Source organism: Equus przewalskii, chromosome 12 (genome assembly GCF_037783145.1).
Source record: "Equus przewalskii isolate Varuska chromosome 12, EquPr2, whole genome shotgun sequence".
In the NCBI taxonomy this organism is placed as follows: domain Eukaryota; kingdom Metazoa; phylum Chordata; class Mammalia; order Perissodactyla; family Equidae; genus Equus; species Equus przewalskii.
The window spans coordinates 8,754,401-8,771,945 of record NC_091842.1 but is presented as its reverse complement, the minus strand read 5'-3'; the positions used below and the strand labels follow the sequence as shown (position 1 = coordinate 8,771,945).

The following is a 17,545-nucleotide window of genomic DNA, read 5'->3' as shown; positions in this document are numbered from 1 at the left end:
TTCACCTAGTGTAGCTTTGCCATATCTGTGTCTCAGTTGCCCCCTGGTGTCGTGTCAGGGTTGGTGCAGGACCCCACATCACAGTTGCTGCTCCTCCAGGCCAGGTAGCCTCGGGCGGTGATCCTGTCCTGGATTTCCTGCCTCTACAGCCCTCTTCTGGAGTCCCTAGTACCTCTGGAATCCTGTCCCCTCCCTGGATGACATACTGCCCATACCTCTTTGTAACCCCAAGACGGGGTGGAACTCATTTCTGCCAAGAACGAGGAGGTTCTGGGTATAGAGGGAGGTTGTCTGGAGAATGCCAGCCCAGGCCACCCCCTTCCTTTGCCTACTAGAAATCCTGGCTACATAAGGTGACCTTAGCTAGCAAGGGAAGGAGCAGAGGTCAAGGGAGCAGGGCACGGATGAAGAACAGAGGCAGAAGGTCAAAGACCAGGTGAAGGTCAGGGCAGGTGTGCAGCGGGGAGCCCGTGATGCCCAGGTTAGAGCATGGCCAGACCAGTTCCAGAAACTGCCCCAACCCTTCCTGCCATGGCCAGCTCCAGAGTGTGAGCTGCTCCCTGCCAGCTAAGGGGATGTGGCCTGGCCAGGGGCAGCCCTCCCTTCCTGGGCTCCTTTCCCCACCCAGGTTGGGTCTCACTTCCTTAAACGAATGCGGTTGCAGGGGCCATCTCAGAGAGTAAGCACAGAGTAAGGATTCCTTTCTAGACCCCAGTGCCCTGCTGGATTTGGCATCCCCTGTCCCCTGTTCCCAGGGGTCCTACACCCACCCCTCACCCCTCCTCCAAGTTAGTAGCCTCTCTTTACTTAGAGCCCAAGCAGGATGTCCCAGCCCCTCTCCCAAGCAAGGACCTGTCCAGTGGAAGGTACAGGCATTGGGGGAGGGGTCAGAATGTTTGCCCTTTGGCCTGAGGCTGAGTTGAGGGGTCACTCCTAGGACGGAGCTCAAAACTCCTCAGCATGCCGGCCCCCAGACCCCACCCTCAGTTACCACAGTAACCCCCAGGCACTTTTGGGAAATGGACCCGTGCAGAAGGTGGAGGCCTCCCCAGAGGGTCACAGGCTGGTTCGCCCTTTCGAAAAAGCCACATTCCCCATTCTTAGCCGCTACCCAGCGATTATTCTCATCGTTAGAAACGTCAAACTTCTCAGGGTCACCTTTCACAGCCCCTGGTGGGGAACTCAGAGGCCCTGGGGTGAAGACAGGAAAAGTGCAGTCTCTTCTCCTGTGTCCAAGAAGCCAGAGGGCTGACAGCCCACCCCCACGTGGCTTTGTCTAAGGGACAGACACCTCCTCAGACCTCGGGTCCCCTCCCCGTTGGACATTTTGCAGAGCACCCAGCCCACGACCCCACACGCCTGTCTCCCTCCTATTTCTCCCCCAAGACCCACCTCACAGACCCTTCCTCCACCATAATCATGTGGAAATTCACACCTCAATAATAAATCATTTTATTTTCTCTCTCCTTTTTTGAGGATAACTCAAAACTGAGTGACTTTGAAGGCACGCCTGGGAACATAATCTGAGGAGGAAAGCAAGAATACCCATATTAGAGGCTGACTCGACTCCTGGCCTCCAGGGTTCAGTGGGGTTGGTTCTCACCTGCGTCCGCCAGCCGGTCTCCATTCTGGCTATGCGTTTCCTCCCTAGGGGGCAGTGGGGAACAGACAAGCGTTGGTGCCCACTCCCCGTGTTTATGCACCCCCAGCCGCCCCTCCTTGTCCCCTTTCCAGAACTCACTTCCTCCTCCTCCGCCTCTTCCTGGAAACGCATTCTCTGGTCAGTGCAGGCACCACGACTATCACAGGCACCAGCATTCCCAACAGGATGGCCACCAATGCGAATACTTCTGGGGTGCAGGGAACAGAAAGGGGCATGGGAGAGGAAGGGATGGGGGCAGAGACTCCCTTTCAGTTCTCAGTTGCCTCCAGGAAGGGACCACATCCCCCTAAATCCTGGGTGTGGCTGGTTCTCTCTCCTGGAGGCCATGGCTCCCGGGGCTCCAAAGCCTTAGCGCCACCCCCGGGAACCCCTTCTGTTTCTGAACACACAACTCCCACACGCCTTTTTAGGGGGCTGTTCATCCAGCTGGTTCCCTGGAGCCCAGAGTACCGTCTCGGCCAGTGCCTCTCAAAGAGTGGCAGCCCTGGAATCATGTCCTTCAGTTAAAATGCAGATTTCCAGGTCCACTGCAGACCCACCGAATTTGGATCTCTGGGGGTGAGACCCAGAGTGATATGGAAACAAGCTCTCCCCACCCCAATTCTGCCCGGGCAATCTTGGGCAAAAGGTAAAACTGGGGAACCAGTGGCCCAGAGGCTCAAGGAATGATAACTTTGAATAGAGAAAAACAATAAAAGGTACTGGAGAGGCTTAGAGGAATACGAGAGGGGGAAATAAGAGCGGGGCGAGGCATACAGGGGCCGTGAGGACACAGGGCTTGGGATGAAGTTCTTACCTGGCTTTTCAGGGGGTGGCACATCCCAAGGCTCCGTGCAAAGGTCTCCCCCGTAACCAAGTTCACACTCACAAGTGAAGTGGGGTCCCTGTTCCTGGCACCGCCCGTCATTCTGACAGGGGTTCCGTAGACACGGGCTTTCTGCAGGGATGGGGGAGGTTGGGAGGGGGTTCTAGGAGGAAACCTGCAGCCAGGGAGAGGCGCTGGGGGCTGGGACCCCAGGGAAGACAGCAGCGGCTCACAGAGACTGGCTGGGGTTCCCTGGCCTGGCGTCCAATGCTGGTCTGCACTCAGTAGCCCAGGGCTCTGGGGAAATCGCTCACCCTCTCTGAACTCCATGTTCTTGACTATAAAATGGGGCTGCTGTGCTTACCCCCAAGCGCTGAGTAAGGACTAAAGGAGCTCACAGGAGGCTAACGCTGGGAAAAGGGCCCAGCACAGTGTCTAGCAGATAGCAGATGCTCGAAAGCCAGGTCCTTGCCATTTGCCCCTCCCAAAAAAGGAAGGGAGCCAGTGAAAAGAGCAAGATTAAATGGCGTGAACTTCCTCACATCGATGGGGAGGAGTCGCAGGCAGAGGACTGGGAGGGAGGGTCCTCAGGCCTGGGGCCCCCAGGGTATGGGGGCAGCTGGAGCCAAGGGGCGGTCCGGGCTCACCTCGGAAGCAGCCACGCGTGAAGTTGCCCAGGGTGCAGATCTCCCCAGCGCGGCAGCTGAAGGGCTCACACAGCAGGACCCCCGAGCTGGCACAAATGCAGCGCTGAGAGCAATCCTCAGTCACAAACCTGTCACCCCGCTGGAGTGGGGAGGGGAGAAGGGCGGGGAGGAGAAAGTCGGGTTTCCTCTCTCATGTGGCTGACCCCTCCGCCACCCCAGGCCTCCCCATCCCAGCCCAGACCTGGTAGTAGATGCCGTTGTGGGTGCAGCCACAGTGGGCCAGGGGCAGGCTCCGAGCGCCGCTGTAGACGTAGCCGGGGAGGCTGGCACAGCCTTCCACACAGGGGCCCTCGCAGTCCCCGGGGGCGGCCAGGTTGGCACAGGAGGCGGGGCAGGGTGTCATACAGCTCTGATAGACAGTATTGGCTGGACACACCAAGGCTGAGGGGACAGAGTTGCAGTCAGAAGGTGGCTGGGCCGGGGCCAGCCCAACAGGTCTGGGGAATGTGCAGCCGGAAGCTAGAAAGGGACCAAGGTCAGCCAACAGAACACAGAGCTCTGTGCTGGCCGGGAAGCCAGGCCAGGGGGCCGGCTTTGGTTGGGTGCCTTTCATCTGGGACATTAAAGCATGTGAAGGAACTGGAGGAGCAAAGATGGGCATTGGTGAGAAGGAGTGGGATAGGGTAACGTGGGTGGGGGTGAGGCTTCCCAGGTCGAGGCAGAGGGGGCGAGGTTGGGAGGACGTTGACAAGGTGAGAGTTGAAAGACGGGGAACCAAGGCGGGAAGCCCGAGGTCGGGGCAGCGGTGGGGGCTCAGAGCAGAGGGTAGAAATGGCTGATGGGGTCAGGGGTCAGCTGCTGGGGAAGATCAGCGCCTCACCACAGTGGGTGTGGTCTCGCCAGCCGGCCAGGGCGGCGCCCGCTTCCTGGCAGATGATGGCGTACCCGCTGAGGACCTGGCAGCGCAGTTCCTCCCGCTGTCTGGGGTCCCAGGCGGCACACAGATCAAACACACAGTGCCTGGGGGTGGCGGGGACAATTGGGGGGCTGTCAGAGACAGGAGGCCAGGAGACCCAGCCCTAAAGAAGAGGGCCTGGAAGTCCAGCAGAAAGACATCAGGCCATGTGTGTGTGGGGCGGGTGGGGGGTGGCTCATAAGGAACCGAGGCCACAGAGAGAAAGAAGGGAGCCCAAGGGAGCACAAATCCCAGATGGCAGCAGGACCCGGAGAAAGGCCATTCCCGCATGTCTGGGGTCCTTGACTCACTCGTGGAAGGGATCTGGGGCCACAGTCTGGTGACAGGTGGCAAAAGGGCCCTGGGGGTCCACCAGCACCCCACAAGCCTGGGTGCTGTTGCGGAGCTCCAGCTGCTCCGGGCTGCATTCTGTCACCTGGAAGCCTAACTCCTCCTCTCCATCTTCCTCCTCTGGTATGGCCCTGGGGCAGAGACAGCGCAGGGCCAGGTGAGGCCCCCAGGACTGTGAACTTAGGGGGAGGGAGAACTGGGAAGGGGGCGTAAGGGAGCGCATGCACAGAATGGACGCCCACGGCAGGCGCCCCACAGCCGGTCTGAGGAGAATCAAGCATGGCTGGCTGGCTGGCTGGGCGCGCGCCTTGCGTGTCCTCCTGTGCTGAGATATGGCGTAAGAGAGTGTGGACAGATGTTGGGCCGCTGCTCATCTCCCCGGGGCCTGGGCCTCCCTGCTCAGAGCCCCAGCCCTCTCACCTTGAGACGCGGGCAAGGTCTTCCTTGATCTTGACCTCCCAACTGTTGCCAAAGGTGTTGAGGTTCTGGGTGAGGGTGCCATTGGGCAGCATAAACTCGTTCCTCCGGTTCTTGTCGTAGTTCCCACACAGGCCGCGCACAAGCCCCTCGTACATGCTGGGCAGAGAAATCACTGCAGGAGGAGGGGGCGTCCAGAAGTGAGACTCCCCCCTCTTCTCTTTCCCACCCCTCCTGTCTGTTCCCCTGGAACTCGGGGCCTCACTCCCAGCCCACTCGCACCATGTTCAGCCTAAGACGTGGTTTCCCTCCCCTATTCCAGAAACATCCCTTCGGCTCTCCTGTCCCCACTCGCAGGTACCTGCGTTATTTCTTCCATCGAAGCTCACGACCAGCTCAAAGTTGGTGATCAGATACAGGCGATGGCTCCGCATGGTAACCCGCAGATGCTCGTTGACCTTGTAGGGGATGGCCATCTTCTGGTTGTTGACCTGGAGAAGGAAGACGGGAGCCCTAGGGCGTCCTGAATCAACCTGACCGTCTACCACTTTTGCCTCTGCCTCTCTCTGCACATCTCAGTACCTCTCCATGCCGTCACTCTGTGGAACAAGATACCCAGCAGCCTTTGCTATCGCAAGTAGCAGAGGCCTCTCTGAGGTCTGCTCCTTTTGCGGCCCCAGCCCCTTCTTTGCAAAAAGCTTGGCAGAGTTCATGCCCCTGGTGCTTCTTCAGCCTCACTCCACCTTCACCCTGCACGCTCTCTCCTCTCTCTGCTCCTGTCTCTCACCAACCTTTTGCTTAATCCCACTGCCCCTTCTACCTCTCCCCAGGAGGGGAGTGTGGCACTGATTCTGACTTCTAAAACTAGGCAGCCCCTGCAGGGACCCTCCCAGGGAACACAGAGTCCTGGCTTCACCTGCTGCAGGCGGCCCCCCATGGCCCAGCCTACCTCCCCAGACCCTCCCAGCCCCCCGGCTCCTACCACAAGCTCCAGGTTGGTCTGGAGCTGGATTGTATAGCCATAGACCATCACGAGGATTTCGTGCAGGAAGATGGAGGTGAAGGGGGGAATCATCTTGTTGCGTCCCTCCACGACCAGGGGCTCCACCCCATCGGGGAGCACATCCACGGTCTTGACCAGGGTGTAGGTCATGCGGCCCTGGAAGCGGTAGCTGAGGCCATCAAATGTGCGGTAATGGGGGTCCCCGAAAACTGAGCATTGTTCCGACTCTGCCGAGAAAGGCCAACGCTGAGAAGGCACCCTGCCCGGATACAAAAGTCCCAGAATCCCTCACACGGCTCCACGTCTCTGTCGCCCTCACTCTCAGCCCTGGCCTCCCTGGGTACTTGATCTTTCAACTTTCCCCCTCTCCCAGCCCCAGTTAAAAACCTGAGAGGATCTCCTATCGGGGCCCCTCTTTTTGCCCTCAGTGTAGCAAATCCTAGCCAGAGGCATGACTTGCAGGCGGCCTCAGAGCTGGGGAGAGCCAGGATGAGAACAGCGGGTGGCGGGGGGGCGGGGAGGGGGAGATTGTGACGGGAGCCACCACCCTTGCCTGCCCCTGCCGCCCTCTCTCCCCAGAGCATCCCAGCGGAAGCCCTGCCTCTTGCTCCACCTCAGCCCTGAGCACGCCTCTCCCCACCTCCCTCATGAGGGCCATCCTCACTGTCGGGAGCACAGGTGTCAGTGCTGGTGGCGTCGGGCTGGCAGTGGGAACCAGAGGGGCAGGTGAAGGGCTGGCACTGAATAGCTCCTGCTTTGCAGACACATCTCTGGGTGCAGCCATGGGACAGCCAGGTCTTACCCACCTGTAGAAGCCACAGGAAGAACAAGGGAGGGAGCAGGAAGAGCCAGTTCACCCTCTCACCACTACAGCCCAAGTCTACAGTCTGAAAGGTTTAACAGTTACGGGGCTGTTTGCACCTTATGTCCCTGGAGCACCCCCCAGAGGCACTGTGCTTGGAGTCTTACAGATGTTGTTCAGGAGGTACCACTGGACCCATCTTACAGATGAGGAAGCTGAGGTAACAGGGGTCCCTGACCCATGACTGGTACCGTCAGGAGTCGAACCAAGGCTGAGCCTCTCCCACTACATCATGCCACATCCCAGCTGTTTGGATTCCTCAGATCCAAAACCCAAATCATGCACCTCTAGCCATGCCTGGCTGGAGACCAGCCTGCCCTGTCCCCAACCTTCACACCCCAGGGCCAGCGAGACGCCCCAGTCAACGGAGGCACAGAAAAGGAGAAAGCTCCATCCTCAAGGTGTCTTATCTCCACTCACGGGGAGCAAGCCGCCCTGGGCGTCCTTGCAACCGCACTGACTCCAGGGCACACAGTGCTGCTCACTGAGCACGTAGCCGGGCTGACAAACGCAGCCCTCCTTGCAGGTGGCGGGGACTTCGGTGCCCTTGCACCAGCCTTCCGGGTCCTGGCAGGAAGGTGAGCAGGCAGGAACGCAGGTCGTGAAGGTGCTGTAGGTGGGGCACTCCAGAGCTGGGGGAGGGGGAGGGGAGACATTGACTGAGTGCGCCACATGCCAGGTCCCAAGGAAAGATGGGAACAGCAATGGTTTTCCCAGTTCCGCATGGGAGACGGCTGTCGGCCAGCAGCCACCGTGAGCCTTTGATGCATATGGTCAGCAAGCAGGTGGCAGGCATGCGGGTACGAGGTATAACAGGAGCTCAGAGCAGGGAGGCAGTGACTCAGGGAGGAGTTAAACAGAGCCCTTTCAGTAAAAGTGCTTGTGAACCAATGGAAACGTCCACGCATAGGAAGAGCCCGCAACATAAAGATGTCAGTTCTCCCTAAGTTAATTTATGCATTTAATATAACGCCAGTGAAATACACCAACATGATTTCATTTTGTCGTTTAATAGGACAAGACGATATTAAAGTGGAGATGAAGCTATAAACAAATCAGAAAAGCCAAGACAACTCTGAAAAAACAAAGAGTGGGTAGTGAATGTCACCACCAGAAATGAAAACGCATTTTAAACTCTCAAGGATCACGACATTGAGTTCCCAGTAAGTAAAGAAAGATGGAGCAATGCAAGAGAAGAAAAAGCTCAGATAGGGACCCAAATATGTATGAGAATTCAGTGTAGAATAAACTGTGGCATCTCAGTCAGTGGGAAAAGACGAGACTAGTCATTTAATAATGCTGTAAAAAACCAAAAACAACAAAGTCAATTCATATGTCATACTACGCATCAGGATAAATCCCCGTGGATCAAACACTTAAATATAAAAAAATGAAATGATAAAAATACTAGAGCCAAACATGGGCAAATTCTTTTTGAACTTCAGAGTGCAGAAGGCATTTATAACTATGGCTTAGAATGCAGAAGCCATAAAACAAAGCCTAGTATATTTGACCCCATAAATACATATATATATATATATTTTTTTTTTTTTCTCTGCATGGCAAAAAAAAGAGTCAAAGATGAAAAGAAAAGACCTGGAAAAATTTTTGTAACTCATGGCGTTAATAAAAGGCTACTCTCTGTAATAGATAAGGGACTTCTGTGAAATAGTTCAATAAAGAAACAACAACAAACCAGTGGAAAATGGCAAATGGGTAGGAAGAGATAGTTCACAGAAAGGGAAATTCAAATGGCTGCTAAATATTTGAAAGAATGCACAACCTCCCTCATAATAGGAAAAATGCAAATTAAGACTCTTTTTATTTTTTACTTATCAGATTGGCAAAAATCCAAAAGCAGGATAACGCTCCGTGTTGGCGAGGCTGTGGGGAAACGGACACTCTCATATGGGGCGGGTGAGAATGTAAATTCCTCAAGCCCTGTGGAAAGCCAATTGGCAGTATCTCAAAGCACAAAGGCACACAGTCCTTGACCCAACAATTCCACTTCTAGGAATTTATCCCACAGACAGAAACATACGCATAGAAAATCGTTATATGCGTAAGGTTATCCACCGCAGCACCATTTGCAATAGTAAAAGATTGGAAACAACTTTGCCAATCGGAAAGTTCACCAAGAGGAGACTAGTCAAATAAATTATGATAAATGAATTATGATGTGATAATGGAATATCAGCTACAAAAGAGAGTATCTGACGCCAAAGGATCTGTAAGCCAGGTTGTTAAGTGATTAAAAACTGCAAAATACTGTGTCTTGTATGCTGTTTGTAAGAAAATAAGGAAAATAAATTACACTTGTTTGCACGTGCATAAATACAAGATCTTTGGAAAAATACTCAGATGCTGCGAAGAGCAGGCTGGGAACTGGGCCCACAGGGTCAGGATGGGAGGGGACTTCGCACTGGGCATCTTTAAAATACTTTTTAAGTTTTTGAACCATGTGAATCTATCACATACTAAAACCACTTTAATCACTGTCGTAAAATTTAAAAGCTTCTGGAATCACATAGCGGTAGTGGTTGCACAATCTGGTGGGGATCCTAAAAGCCAGTGAATTGTACACTTTTAGAGGGGTGAATATTATGGCATGTGAATAATAAAATTTTTTTAAATTTTAAGGAAAGAGCTACAGAAGGATGCCTAGGCGTCTTCCAGGAGGAGAGAAGGAGGAAACTTCCAGCTGCAGGGAGCAGTGTGTATAAAGGCAGGGAGGGGTGGAAAGCGAGGCCCGTGTGGGGAATGGGGTCATGCGATGCAGGTCATGCACAGGTGCCCGGAAACAGGGGTGAGAGAGGAGAGGCCGGGGTAGCTTGCAAGATCCAGTACATCTCAGAGAGGAGCTTGGACTTAATCTTTCAGGCAACAGCCATGCAGGGGGCTAACTCGATTACACTTCCTTTGGAAAGGCAGCGTTGGCGAAGGAAGAGACGAGAAGCAGCCCGCGCTCTCTTGTTGGCAGGGGCCCTGGCTAAGAGGTTACTGTAAACGGTTCACATCAGAGACATGAAAGAGTCAGAAATAGGTCGGGAACCAGCGGAAAGGAGCTTTAAGGGATACACAGAGGGGAGCAGGGCTTGGGAGCAGTTTTGGGGTGACCATAGGGGACACTCACGGCAGAAGCTGCTGTTTCTCCAAATGGGGGGCTTGAGCCCCTGGGCCTCGCAGGCGGCCCCGAAGGCTTGCAGAGCCTCGCAGAGGAGATGGTTTAGCCCTCCAAACTCACAGAGCTTGTATGTACAGCCGAGCAGGAGGGGTTTGACAATCACACGGGTGGCGCACTCAGCCCAGGCCGGAGCGTGAAAGGCCGCTTCGCATTCCTTCTGGGCTGTCACTAGGTCAGCTGGCCTGCAGTCTGTAATCGGTTTCTCCTGCTGTTCTGTTGGGGTCACCGTCTGCTCATCTTGTTGGCATCTGGGAACGGAAGGGGGTCATCACAGGGACAGCCACTGCCCCACCTATGACAATGATTTGGCACTCCCAAATGACCCGAAGACCTCTCTGTCTTCCCCGCAAGCTGCTCTGAGCTCTGGCCAGCCTTCCACACAGACTTGGGCTCCTCTCACATTTCAAAGCCGAGAAAGGAAGACATCCATGTTTCCCCAAATAGATTCCTGGGACCCGGAAGCCACTGCCGTCAAGTTACACACATACAGGAATGCTCCTGTCTTCCTATCCTGGGTGTGCCGAACAGTCTAGAATGCCAGCTCATGCTCCTATGAAAAGGCAGAGAGTCTCCGGGGACAATTACTTTGGGTCGGACTCCTTATCTCGCCAACTGTCCACAAATTGGGTGTCATTCTCGGCCAGCTCGTCACTGGGCATCATTAGTTCGTCCTCTTCCTCTCCGTTGAAGTTCCCGCACATGCCACAGACCTGGGGGGACACGGGATTTTTGAGCACCAGGGGAGGTAGAGAGCATTTTCATTGGCGCCCCCTCTTCCAGGGTAAAGAGACAGGCACAGCCCTCCTCCCTTCTGGGAAGTGACCTCTTCAGTGTGGCATCAGCCCCTGGAGGCTGACTCTCCTAGAGAAGAGCCAGGTGTTTTCCCCACCTTTTCGTAATAGGCTCTAGGGAGTTTGATCTCTAAGAAACCATTGCCGTCGAACTTGACTTGCACCCCGATGTTAATGCTGAGCACGGTGTAGGCACCCCTGGCAGTGATGCTGACGCCCCGGATTTGGGAGGTCAAGGGGAGGCTGACTTGTGTGCCATTGATCTACAGAGGAGGACATGGGAGAAGGAAGAAGGACCAGAGCCCTCTCCCCAGAGCTCACGTCATCCCTCCCTGCCCACGCCACCCAGCTCACCAGCACACGGTGGCCCTGCTGCAGGGTGACCAGGAAGCCAAAGATGTTGACGTTGAGCTGGCGGAGGTAGAAAGTGGAGGTTTGGCCTTCCCGTTCCCCATTCTTGCCAGTGATCTTGAAGAAGGGTAGGTCCATGGTGGAGTGGCACACTTTGACCAGGACGTAAGTGCAGGTGCTCCCCAAGGCATGGTAGGCGCCATCGAAGCTCACGTAGTTGGACTCCTCCAAGATACGGCACACTCCCATATCTGAAGGAGAGAGAGGGGGCTGAGGATGGCCCAGCCTCGAGCAAGAATAGGTGTTCTCCCCACCTTCAAGGAAACGCTATGAAGGGGGTGGGGAGGGGGTGCCTGCAAAGGGAAGGAAGACAAAGAAAAGACGAGAATCAAAGCACAAGGGCCAGCAGGTGTGAGGCGTAGGGTGGCGCGGGTGTTATTCTGCCAGGGAGAGACTTATAACAGCCCATCTAAGTTCACAGGCGCTTCGGAGAACCAGGGGTGAACCCCGAGAAGCCCTTCCTGACAGCGCAGGGGTCGTCTTTCCCCGCCAGAAGCTCTGCAGTACAGCGGGACTAGGAACCCAGAGAGGGTGTGAGGGGGTGAGCTCTTCTGGGCAGCTGTGGGTCCTCCTACCTGCGGCCCGGCAGCGCATCAGCCCATCCAGGGGCCAGCACATCTGGCTAGGCTTGCACGCCGTCTGGAGGCAGGAGATGTTGTGGGTGGAGCAGGTGCAGAGCTTGGAGCAGGTGTTGTCTGTGAACCAGCTCTCCCCGACCTGTGGGGCGTGGGCATCAGCGGAGCCAACAGAAACTTGGAAGGCGGAGATGGACGGGAGGCTCCCCCAGGCCGGGCCCCCACGAGGCTCACTCCACTTGGGTACTCTCCTCCATCCCTAGCCTTTCTCAGCCTTTCGGCTTCTGGACTTGCTCCTCAGCCCCTAGCACTGCCCGGCCCTACCCCTTCTCTGGCTCTGAGCCTTCCTGCCCCCATACTCATGGAGCCGAGCAGGGCAGTGTGCCCCCTGCGGTCTGGCCTCTCACCGGGTGGTAGGAGCCCCACTGGTCGGTGCAGCCACACTGGCTGAGGGGCACACAGGAGACCCCACTCAGAACGTGCCCTTTCTGGCACTCGCAGCCCTCAGCACAGGGCAGCGCTGCCGGGCAGTCTTTTGGGGTGGTCAGGCTGAAGCAGGTGACTGGGCAGGGGTTGGCACAGCGGCTGTAGCTGCTGCCCGATGGGCACTTCAGAGCTAAGAAGAAACCAGTGTTAGGAAGGCAGAGTGATTTCCATCTCCCTGACCTTGGGACATGAAGAGTTCCCGGGAATATCCATCAGATGAATGGATCAACCAAATGGGCTTGATCCACACAAAGGAATATGATTCAGCCCTAAAAAGAAGGAAATTCTGGCCACACTGCAAAATGGATGAAACTTGAGAGCATTATGCTGAGTGAAATAAGCCAGTCACAAAAGGACAAATACTGTGACTCCACTCATGGGGGGGTCCCTAGAATAGGCAAATTCATAGAGACAGAGGGGAGAATGGCGGGTGCCCCGAGCTGGGGGAAGGGGGTATGGGCGTTAGTGTTTAATGGGGACAGTTCAGAAAGATGAAAAAGTTCTGGAGATGATGGTGGTGATGGTTGCACAACAAGGTGAACATACTTAATGCCACAGAATTGGACATTTAAAAATCGTTAAAGTGGTAAATTTCATGTTACGTATCTTTTACCACAGTTGAAAAAAAAACGTTCCTGGAGAGCCAGCCCTGGTGGCCCAGTGGTTAAGATTGGGTGCTCTCACTGCCGAGGCCCAGGTTTGTTTCCCGGTCGGGGAACCACACCACCTGTCTGTCAGTTGTCATATTGTGGCGGCCGCTCACGTGGAAAACTAAGCTAATAACTAGGAAACACAACCATGCACTGAAGCTTTAAAAAAAAAAAAAGTTCCTGGGAAAGAGAGGGAGAAAGGGAACAGAGCTGGCCCAGGTAAGCAGAGAAGGAGGCAGTAACTAAACAAGGGAGGAACTTTTCAGTGAGGTGAGAATCAGATGGAGGAGGCTGCCAGGGCAGGGAGACTAGCAGAGAACGGGAGTCGGGCTTGGAGCAACTGGAGAGCCAAGAAGGGAGGAGGGTCCCAGTGGCGGCTGAGGGTCAGGCTGTGGAGGGAAGGGCAGAGGAGCAGAGTTCAGGGAAAGGAAGAGAGGACAGGGCTCCGGGGCTCTCCTCCAGGCTGCGGGGGCGGGTCATCAGGTCACTCACGGCAGAAGGTGCTATTCCTCCAATCAGGGGCCCTGCCGGCCCGGGCGCACAGGGACGCATAGGCCTGCAGGGAGCGGCACAGGGTCAGGGGGTCGCCCTTGCTCCCACACTGGCCATACACACAACTGGCGAAGCTGGAGTGTGGTGGCACCACCTCATGGCACTGGGAGAAGGGACCTGGAAGATGAAACAACACTGGTGTGAGAGAGGAGAGGAAGCTTGGGAAGGGAGCAGAACCATGCCGCTGCTTTGGGGGGAATTCGACATCCATTTTGATCAAAATCCATATTTATCGAGAACCCGTCAGCCTCCCAAGAAGGTGAAGGCAGCCTCGGCATGCCATTTGCCTTCCTCCTGATCGTCTATCTATGTCGTGTCTCACTCTCCCTCCCTCCCTCACCAGTCCCCCTCCTCTGTCTTCCGCCCTAGGGGAAGGAGAAGGGGCCAGCAGGGGATGTGGCTCACCCACAGGGTTCATTAAGATATCACAGTTCTTATTCCAGGTGTCTGCCGCTTCCTTCTCCTGGCATCTGGAGGGCTGGCCACCAGCGCCACCGACAAAGCAGCTGGATGAGGAGAGGGGGAAGGGCAGGAGTTAGGACTGGAGAGAACTTCCCCAAAACTGAAGCCACAGTGGAGAGGGAGACAGGGCGGGGAATAAGGACAGGAGAAGAGAACAAGGTGGTGCCCTCAAGTAGGAAGGTCAGAGGCTGCAGCAGGAAGGAAGAAGGTCAGATCTCAAGACAGCTAATTTGTGACAAAGGAGCCAAGAACATACAGTGGAGAAAGGAAAAGTCTCTTCAATCAATGGTTGGGAAAACTGGACAGCCACATGCAAAAGCATGAAAGTAGACCATTATCTTACACCATACACAAAAATTAACTCAAGATCAATTAAAGACTTGAATGTAAGACCTGAAACCATAAAACTCCTAGAAGAACACACAGGCAGGACTCTCTTTAACATCAGATAGCAGTATCTTTTTGAATATCACGTCTCCTCAGGCATGAGAAACAAAAGAAAATAATTAACAAATGGGACTACATCAAACTAAAAAGCTTCTACACAGCAAAGGAAACCATCAACAAAATGAAAAGACAACTTAGCAACTTGGAGAAAATATTTGCAAATCATCTCTCTAATGAGGAGTTAATATCCAAAATATGTAAAGAAATCACACAACTCATCAATGAGAAAAACAAACAACCCTATCCAAAAATGGGCAGAGGATATGAGCAGACATTTTTCCAAAGAAGATATACAGATGACCGATAGGCACATGAAAAGATGTTCAAGATCACTAATTATTGGGGAAATGCAAATCAACACTGCAATGAGATATCACCTGACACCTGTCAGAATAGCCATAAATAACAAGACAAAAAATAACAAATGTTAGAGAGGTTGCAGAGAAAAAGGAACCCTCATACACTGTTGGTGGGAATGCAAACTGGTGCAGTCACTATGGAAAACAGTATGGAGATTTCTCAAAAAATTAAAAAGAGAAATACCATATGATCCAGCTATTCCACTTCTAGGTATTTATCCAAAGGACAGGAAAACACTAATTTGAAAAGATATACGCACCCCTATGTTCATCGCAGAATTATTCACAATGGCCAAGACTTGGAAGCAACCCAAGTGCCCACAAACAGATGAATGGATAAAGGAGATGTGGTATACATATACAATGGAATGCTACTCAGCCATAAAAAAGACAAAATTGTGCCATTTGTGACAACATGGATGGACCTTGAGGGTATTATGCTAAGTGAAATGTCAGACAAATGTGGATGACTTCACTCATATGTGGAAAATAAACAAACACATAGATGAGGAGAATAGATTGGTGGTTACAAAAGGGGAAGGGGCGGGGGAGGGTGTAAGGAGTAAATGGGCACATGGTACAGTGATGGATGGCAACTAGACTTTTGGTGGTGATCACGATGCAGTCTATGCAGAAGTTGAAATATAACGATATACACCTGAAATTTATATAATGTTATAAACCAGTGTGACCTCAATTAAAAAAAAAAACAAGCAGATTAGATCTCAGGAGAGACTTCCTAAGAGGGCTCTGCAGGGAGAGGTCAGTAAGCACGGGAGAAATCAGCCAGCAAGGGCATGGGAGGTCAGAGCAGCACCTCCTCAACCCCAGGCTCGGAGATTGGGACACACAAGGACACCTCTGGGCTGCCCACAGAGGCTCCTCTCCAGTCCAGCTCCCCGAGCCTGGCTGCCCCCCTTTCCAGCTCACCCTGGCTCAGAGTACTCATTTGACTTCCAGGAGATCCCCAGCTGGACAGAGCTGCCTACAGGCCTTTTATGCGGACTCAGAATGTCGTCCAAACTGTTGTTGTTGTAGTTCCCTGGAAGAAGGAGCGGTTAACAGAGGCGCCCTGCCAGCAGACCCGGCCCCAGGACCACCATCTTCCTTCCCAGAAGAGGCAGCCCTCGCTCTTCACTCAAGAGACCAAGGTCCACCCTTTCTTCTTCTTCTCCTTCGGCTTCCCCTAACACCTACCCTCACACACAACACCCTCAACCGATTAACTGGTGGACAGGCACTTAGGACTCCTAAATGATCTGATTTAGGACCAAGATAGGCTCCTTGTCTTAGGACCTAGTCTTAGGATCAAGACAGGCTCCTGTCCACCGTCCCAGCTTTGACCGCAGGTGTCCAGGGAACGCACCGCACAGCCCGCAGAGCCGGCCAGCGTAGGTGGAGGGCACTGTCACTTCGACCAGGTGGTTCCCATCATAGCGAACTTGAAGCCCAAAGTCCGTGTAGAGGAGGACAAAGGAGCCACTGGGCCTTATGCTCACCCGGCCGTGTGCGGGCCACAAAGGCAGGGCCACCCGGCGACCGTCCAGCTACAGAGGCAGGGAGGACCAGGTAGGGAAAGGCGCTTGAGACAAGGACAAGAACAGGGCCAAGACCAGGGAACAGGATGGGGATGGCGGGTGTGTCTCAGGAACTGGGGCTGGGTCTGCTGTGGGCTACCCCCAGGGGCTCCAGAAGCCAGATGGGTGGGCCTGCGGACAAGGAGGTGCAGAGATGCTGAGCAGGCGGTGGTGTGGGGCCTGGGAGGTGAGCAGAGGCACGTACCACGACCTTGTGGCCTTTGATCAGCGAGATTCTGAGGTTGAAGACCTGCACGTGGACAGCCTTGACGTAGGAGGCCTCCAGGTTCCCACTGCGAAACTCATTGGTGGCACTCACAACGAAGGTGTTCTCTAGGGACCTGACCAAGCACAGCTGGGTCAGGACGTAGGTGCAGGTGCCCATGAAGTGGTGCAGGGCTCCGTCGAACGTCAGGTAGTGGGGGTCCCCTGAGACAGTGCAGGTGCCAGTCCCTGGGGAGGAGGAGATGGAGTTCAGAGAGGCGTGACCTCTGAGCTGCCATCCTGGCGAGTCCACGTTGGAACGGTACCCATGGCTCATCGGTGTGGTTGGCTTGGCTCGGAGAGGTCAAGGACAGGGACTAGATCAACCTCACTCTCTGGGTCCTTGAAGACCTGCTCGGCTTGGGGAACTGCCTTCTAGCCCCTGGTTATGGCTCAGCTCTCTGGGGAACCTGCTTTAGGGCAGGGCTACACCCTTGCTGCATGGGCTGCACGGGCATTCCCCTGCTTGCCTTCCCCGACTGCTCACCTTGGGCGTGGCAGCCATAGATGCCACCCTGCAGACTGCAGACCTCCTGGGGCTGGCACCTCCAGAGCTCGCAGCGAATTCTGTTGTTGCCCTCACAGATACAGAGCTGTCTGCAGCCTGGCTTGAACCACTGCTGCCCTATCTGGGGGATGGAAGGAAGGAAGAGAAAGAAGTGATACCCAGGTCTGACTCTTAGCCACTGTGTTCAGATCACTGGCCTGCTCACTGGGGAGGCATCCTGTCATCCCAAAGCTCCAGGCTTAGTTGCATAGGTCTGGCACTGGCTTGCTTATTCAGGCATCTCATGATGTCTTTGCTCCTTCACTGTTTCAACAGATATTTACCTGTCTACACTGTGCCAGGCGTTAAGGATTCAGGAATGAACCAGATGGATGATGTCCCTGCCCTAAGCAAAACTCACAGTCTAGTGGCGGGGGGGGGGGGGGGGGAGGGGAGGAAACAAGTAAACTAACAGACTTTGTGCTCCAACACGAGGTGGACCCAAAGAAGACAATCAGGGCACCCAGTGAGAGCTTTCTGCCATTGACAGACACTCAGCACTCCCTGCAAGATGCTTTCTGCCTTTGCTTATCAAGA

General features: G+C 54.4%; 1 protein-coding gene and 1 long non-coding RNA gene across 3 annotated transcripts in view; one reads left to right on the top strand and one right to left on the bottom strand.

Annotated features, from left to right (window-relative positions):
* Positions 1 to 1,436: 1,436 nt before the first annotated feature.
* The window catches only part of ZAN (zonadhesin), a 33,345-nt gene continuing 17,236 nt past the window's right edge, over positions 1,437 to 17,545 (bottom strand). The window contains exons 23-47 of one of the 2 annotated variants that reach the window (XM_070566302.1): positions 16,949 to 17,090; positions 16,403 to 16,650; positions 15,987 to 16,167; positions 15,551 to 15,662; positions 13,758 to 13,858; positions 13,293 to 13,469; positions 12,072 to 12,280; positions 11,665 to 11,806; positions 11,033 to 11,280; positions 10,777 to 10,941; positions 10,473 to 10,597; positions 9,837 to 10,135; positions 7,124 to 7,335; positions 6,506 to 6,647; positions 5,821 to 6,068; positions 5,200 to 5,329; positions 4,842 to 5,013; positions 4,382 to 4,552; positions 3,996 to 4,135; positions 3,357 to 3,556; positions 3,116 to 3,254; positions 2,460 to 2,600; positions 1,742 to 1,850; positions 1,604 to 1,647; positions 1,437 to 1,523 (exon numbers count right to left, since the gene is read on the bottom strand). In XM_070566302.1, coding sequence (XP_070422403.1) covers positions 1,483 to 1,523; positions 1,604 to 1,647; positions 1,742 to 1,850; positions 2,460 to 2,600; positions 3,116 to 3,254; positions 3,357 to 3,556; positions 3,996 to 4,135; positions 4,382 to 4,552; positions 4,842 to 5,013; positions 5,200 to 5,329; positions 5,821 to 6,068; positions 6,506 to 6,647; positions 7,124 to 7,335; positions 9,837 to 10,135; positions 10,473 to 10,597; positions 10,777 to 10,941; positions 11,033 to 11,280; positions 11,665 to 11,806; positions 12,072 to 12,280; positions 13,293 to 13,469; positions 13,758 to 13,858; positions 15,551 to 15,662; positions 15,987 to 16,167; positions 16,403 to 16,650; positions 16,949 to 17,090 — 4,038 coding nt within the window. In that variant the 3' untranslated portion in view covers positions 1,437 to 1,482. The remainder of the gene's footprint in view (positions 1,524 to 1,603; positions 1,648 to 1,741; positions 1,851 to 2,459; positions 2,601 to 3,115; positions 3,255 to 3,356; positions 3,557 to 3,995; positions 4,136 to 4,381; positions 4,553 to 4,841; positions 5,014 to 5,199; positions 5,330 to 5,820; positions 6,069 to 6,505; positions 6,648 to 7,123; positions 7,336 to 9,836; positions 10,136 to 10,472; positions 10,598 to 10,776; positions 10,942 to 11,032; positions 11,281 to 11,664; positions 11,807 to 12,071; positions 12,281 to 13,292; positions 13,470 to 13,757; positions 13,859 to 15,550; positions 15,663 to 15,986; positions 16,168 to 16,402; positions 16,651 to 16,948; positions 17,091 to 17,545) is intronic. The other variant, XM_070566303.1, reaches the window with a different exon arrangement.
* Positions 3,658 to 9,034, top strand: LOC139074704 (uncharacterized). Its single transcript, XR_011524358.1, has 4 exons — positions 3,658 to 3,778; positions 5,196 to 5,495; positions 7,719 to 7,866; positions 8,543 to 9,034. It is a non-coding gene; the product is annotated as an uncharacterized lncRNA (long non-coding RNA).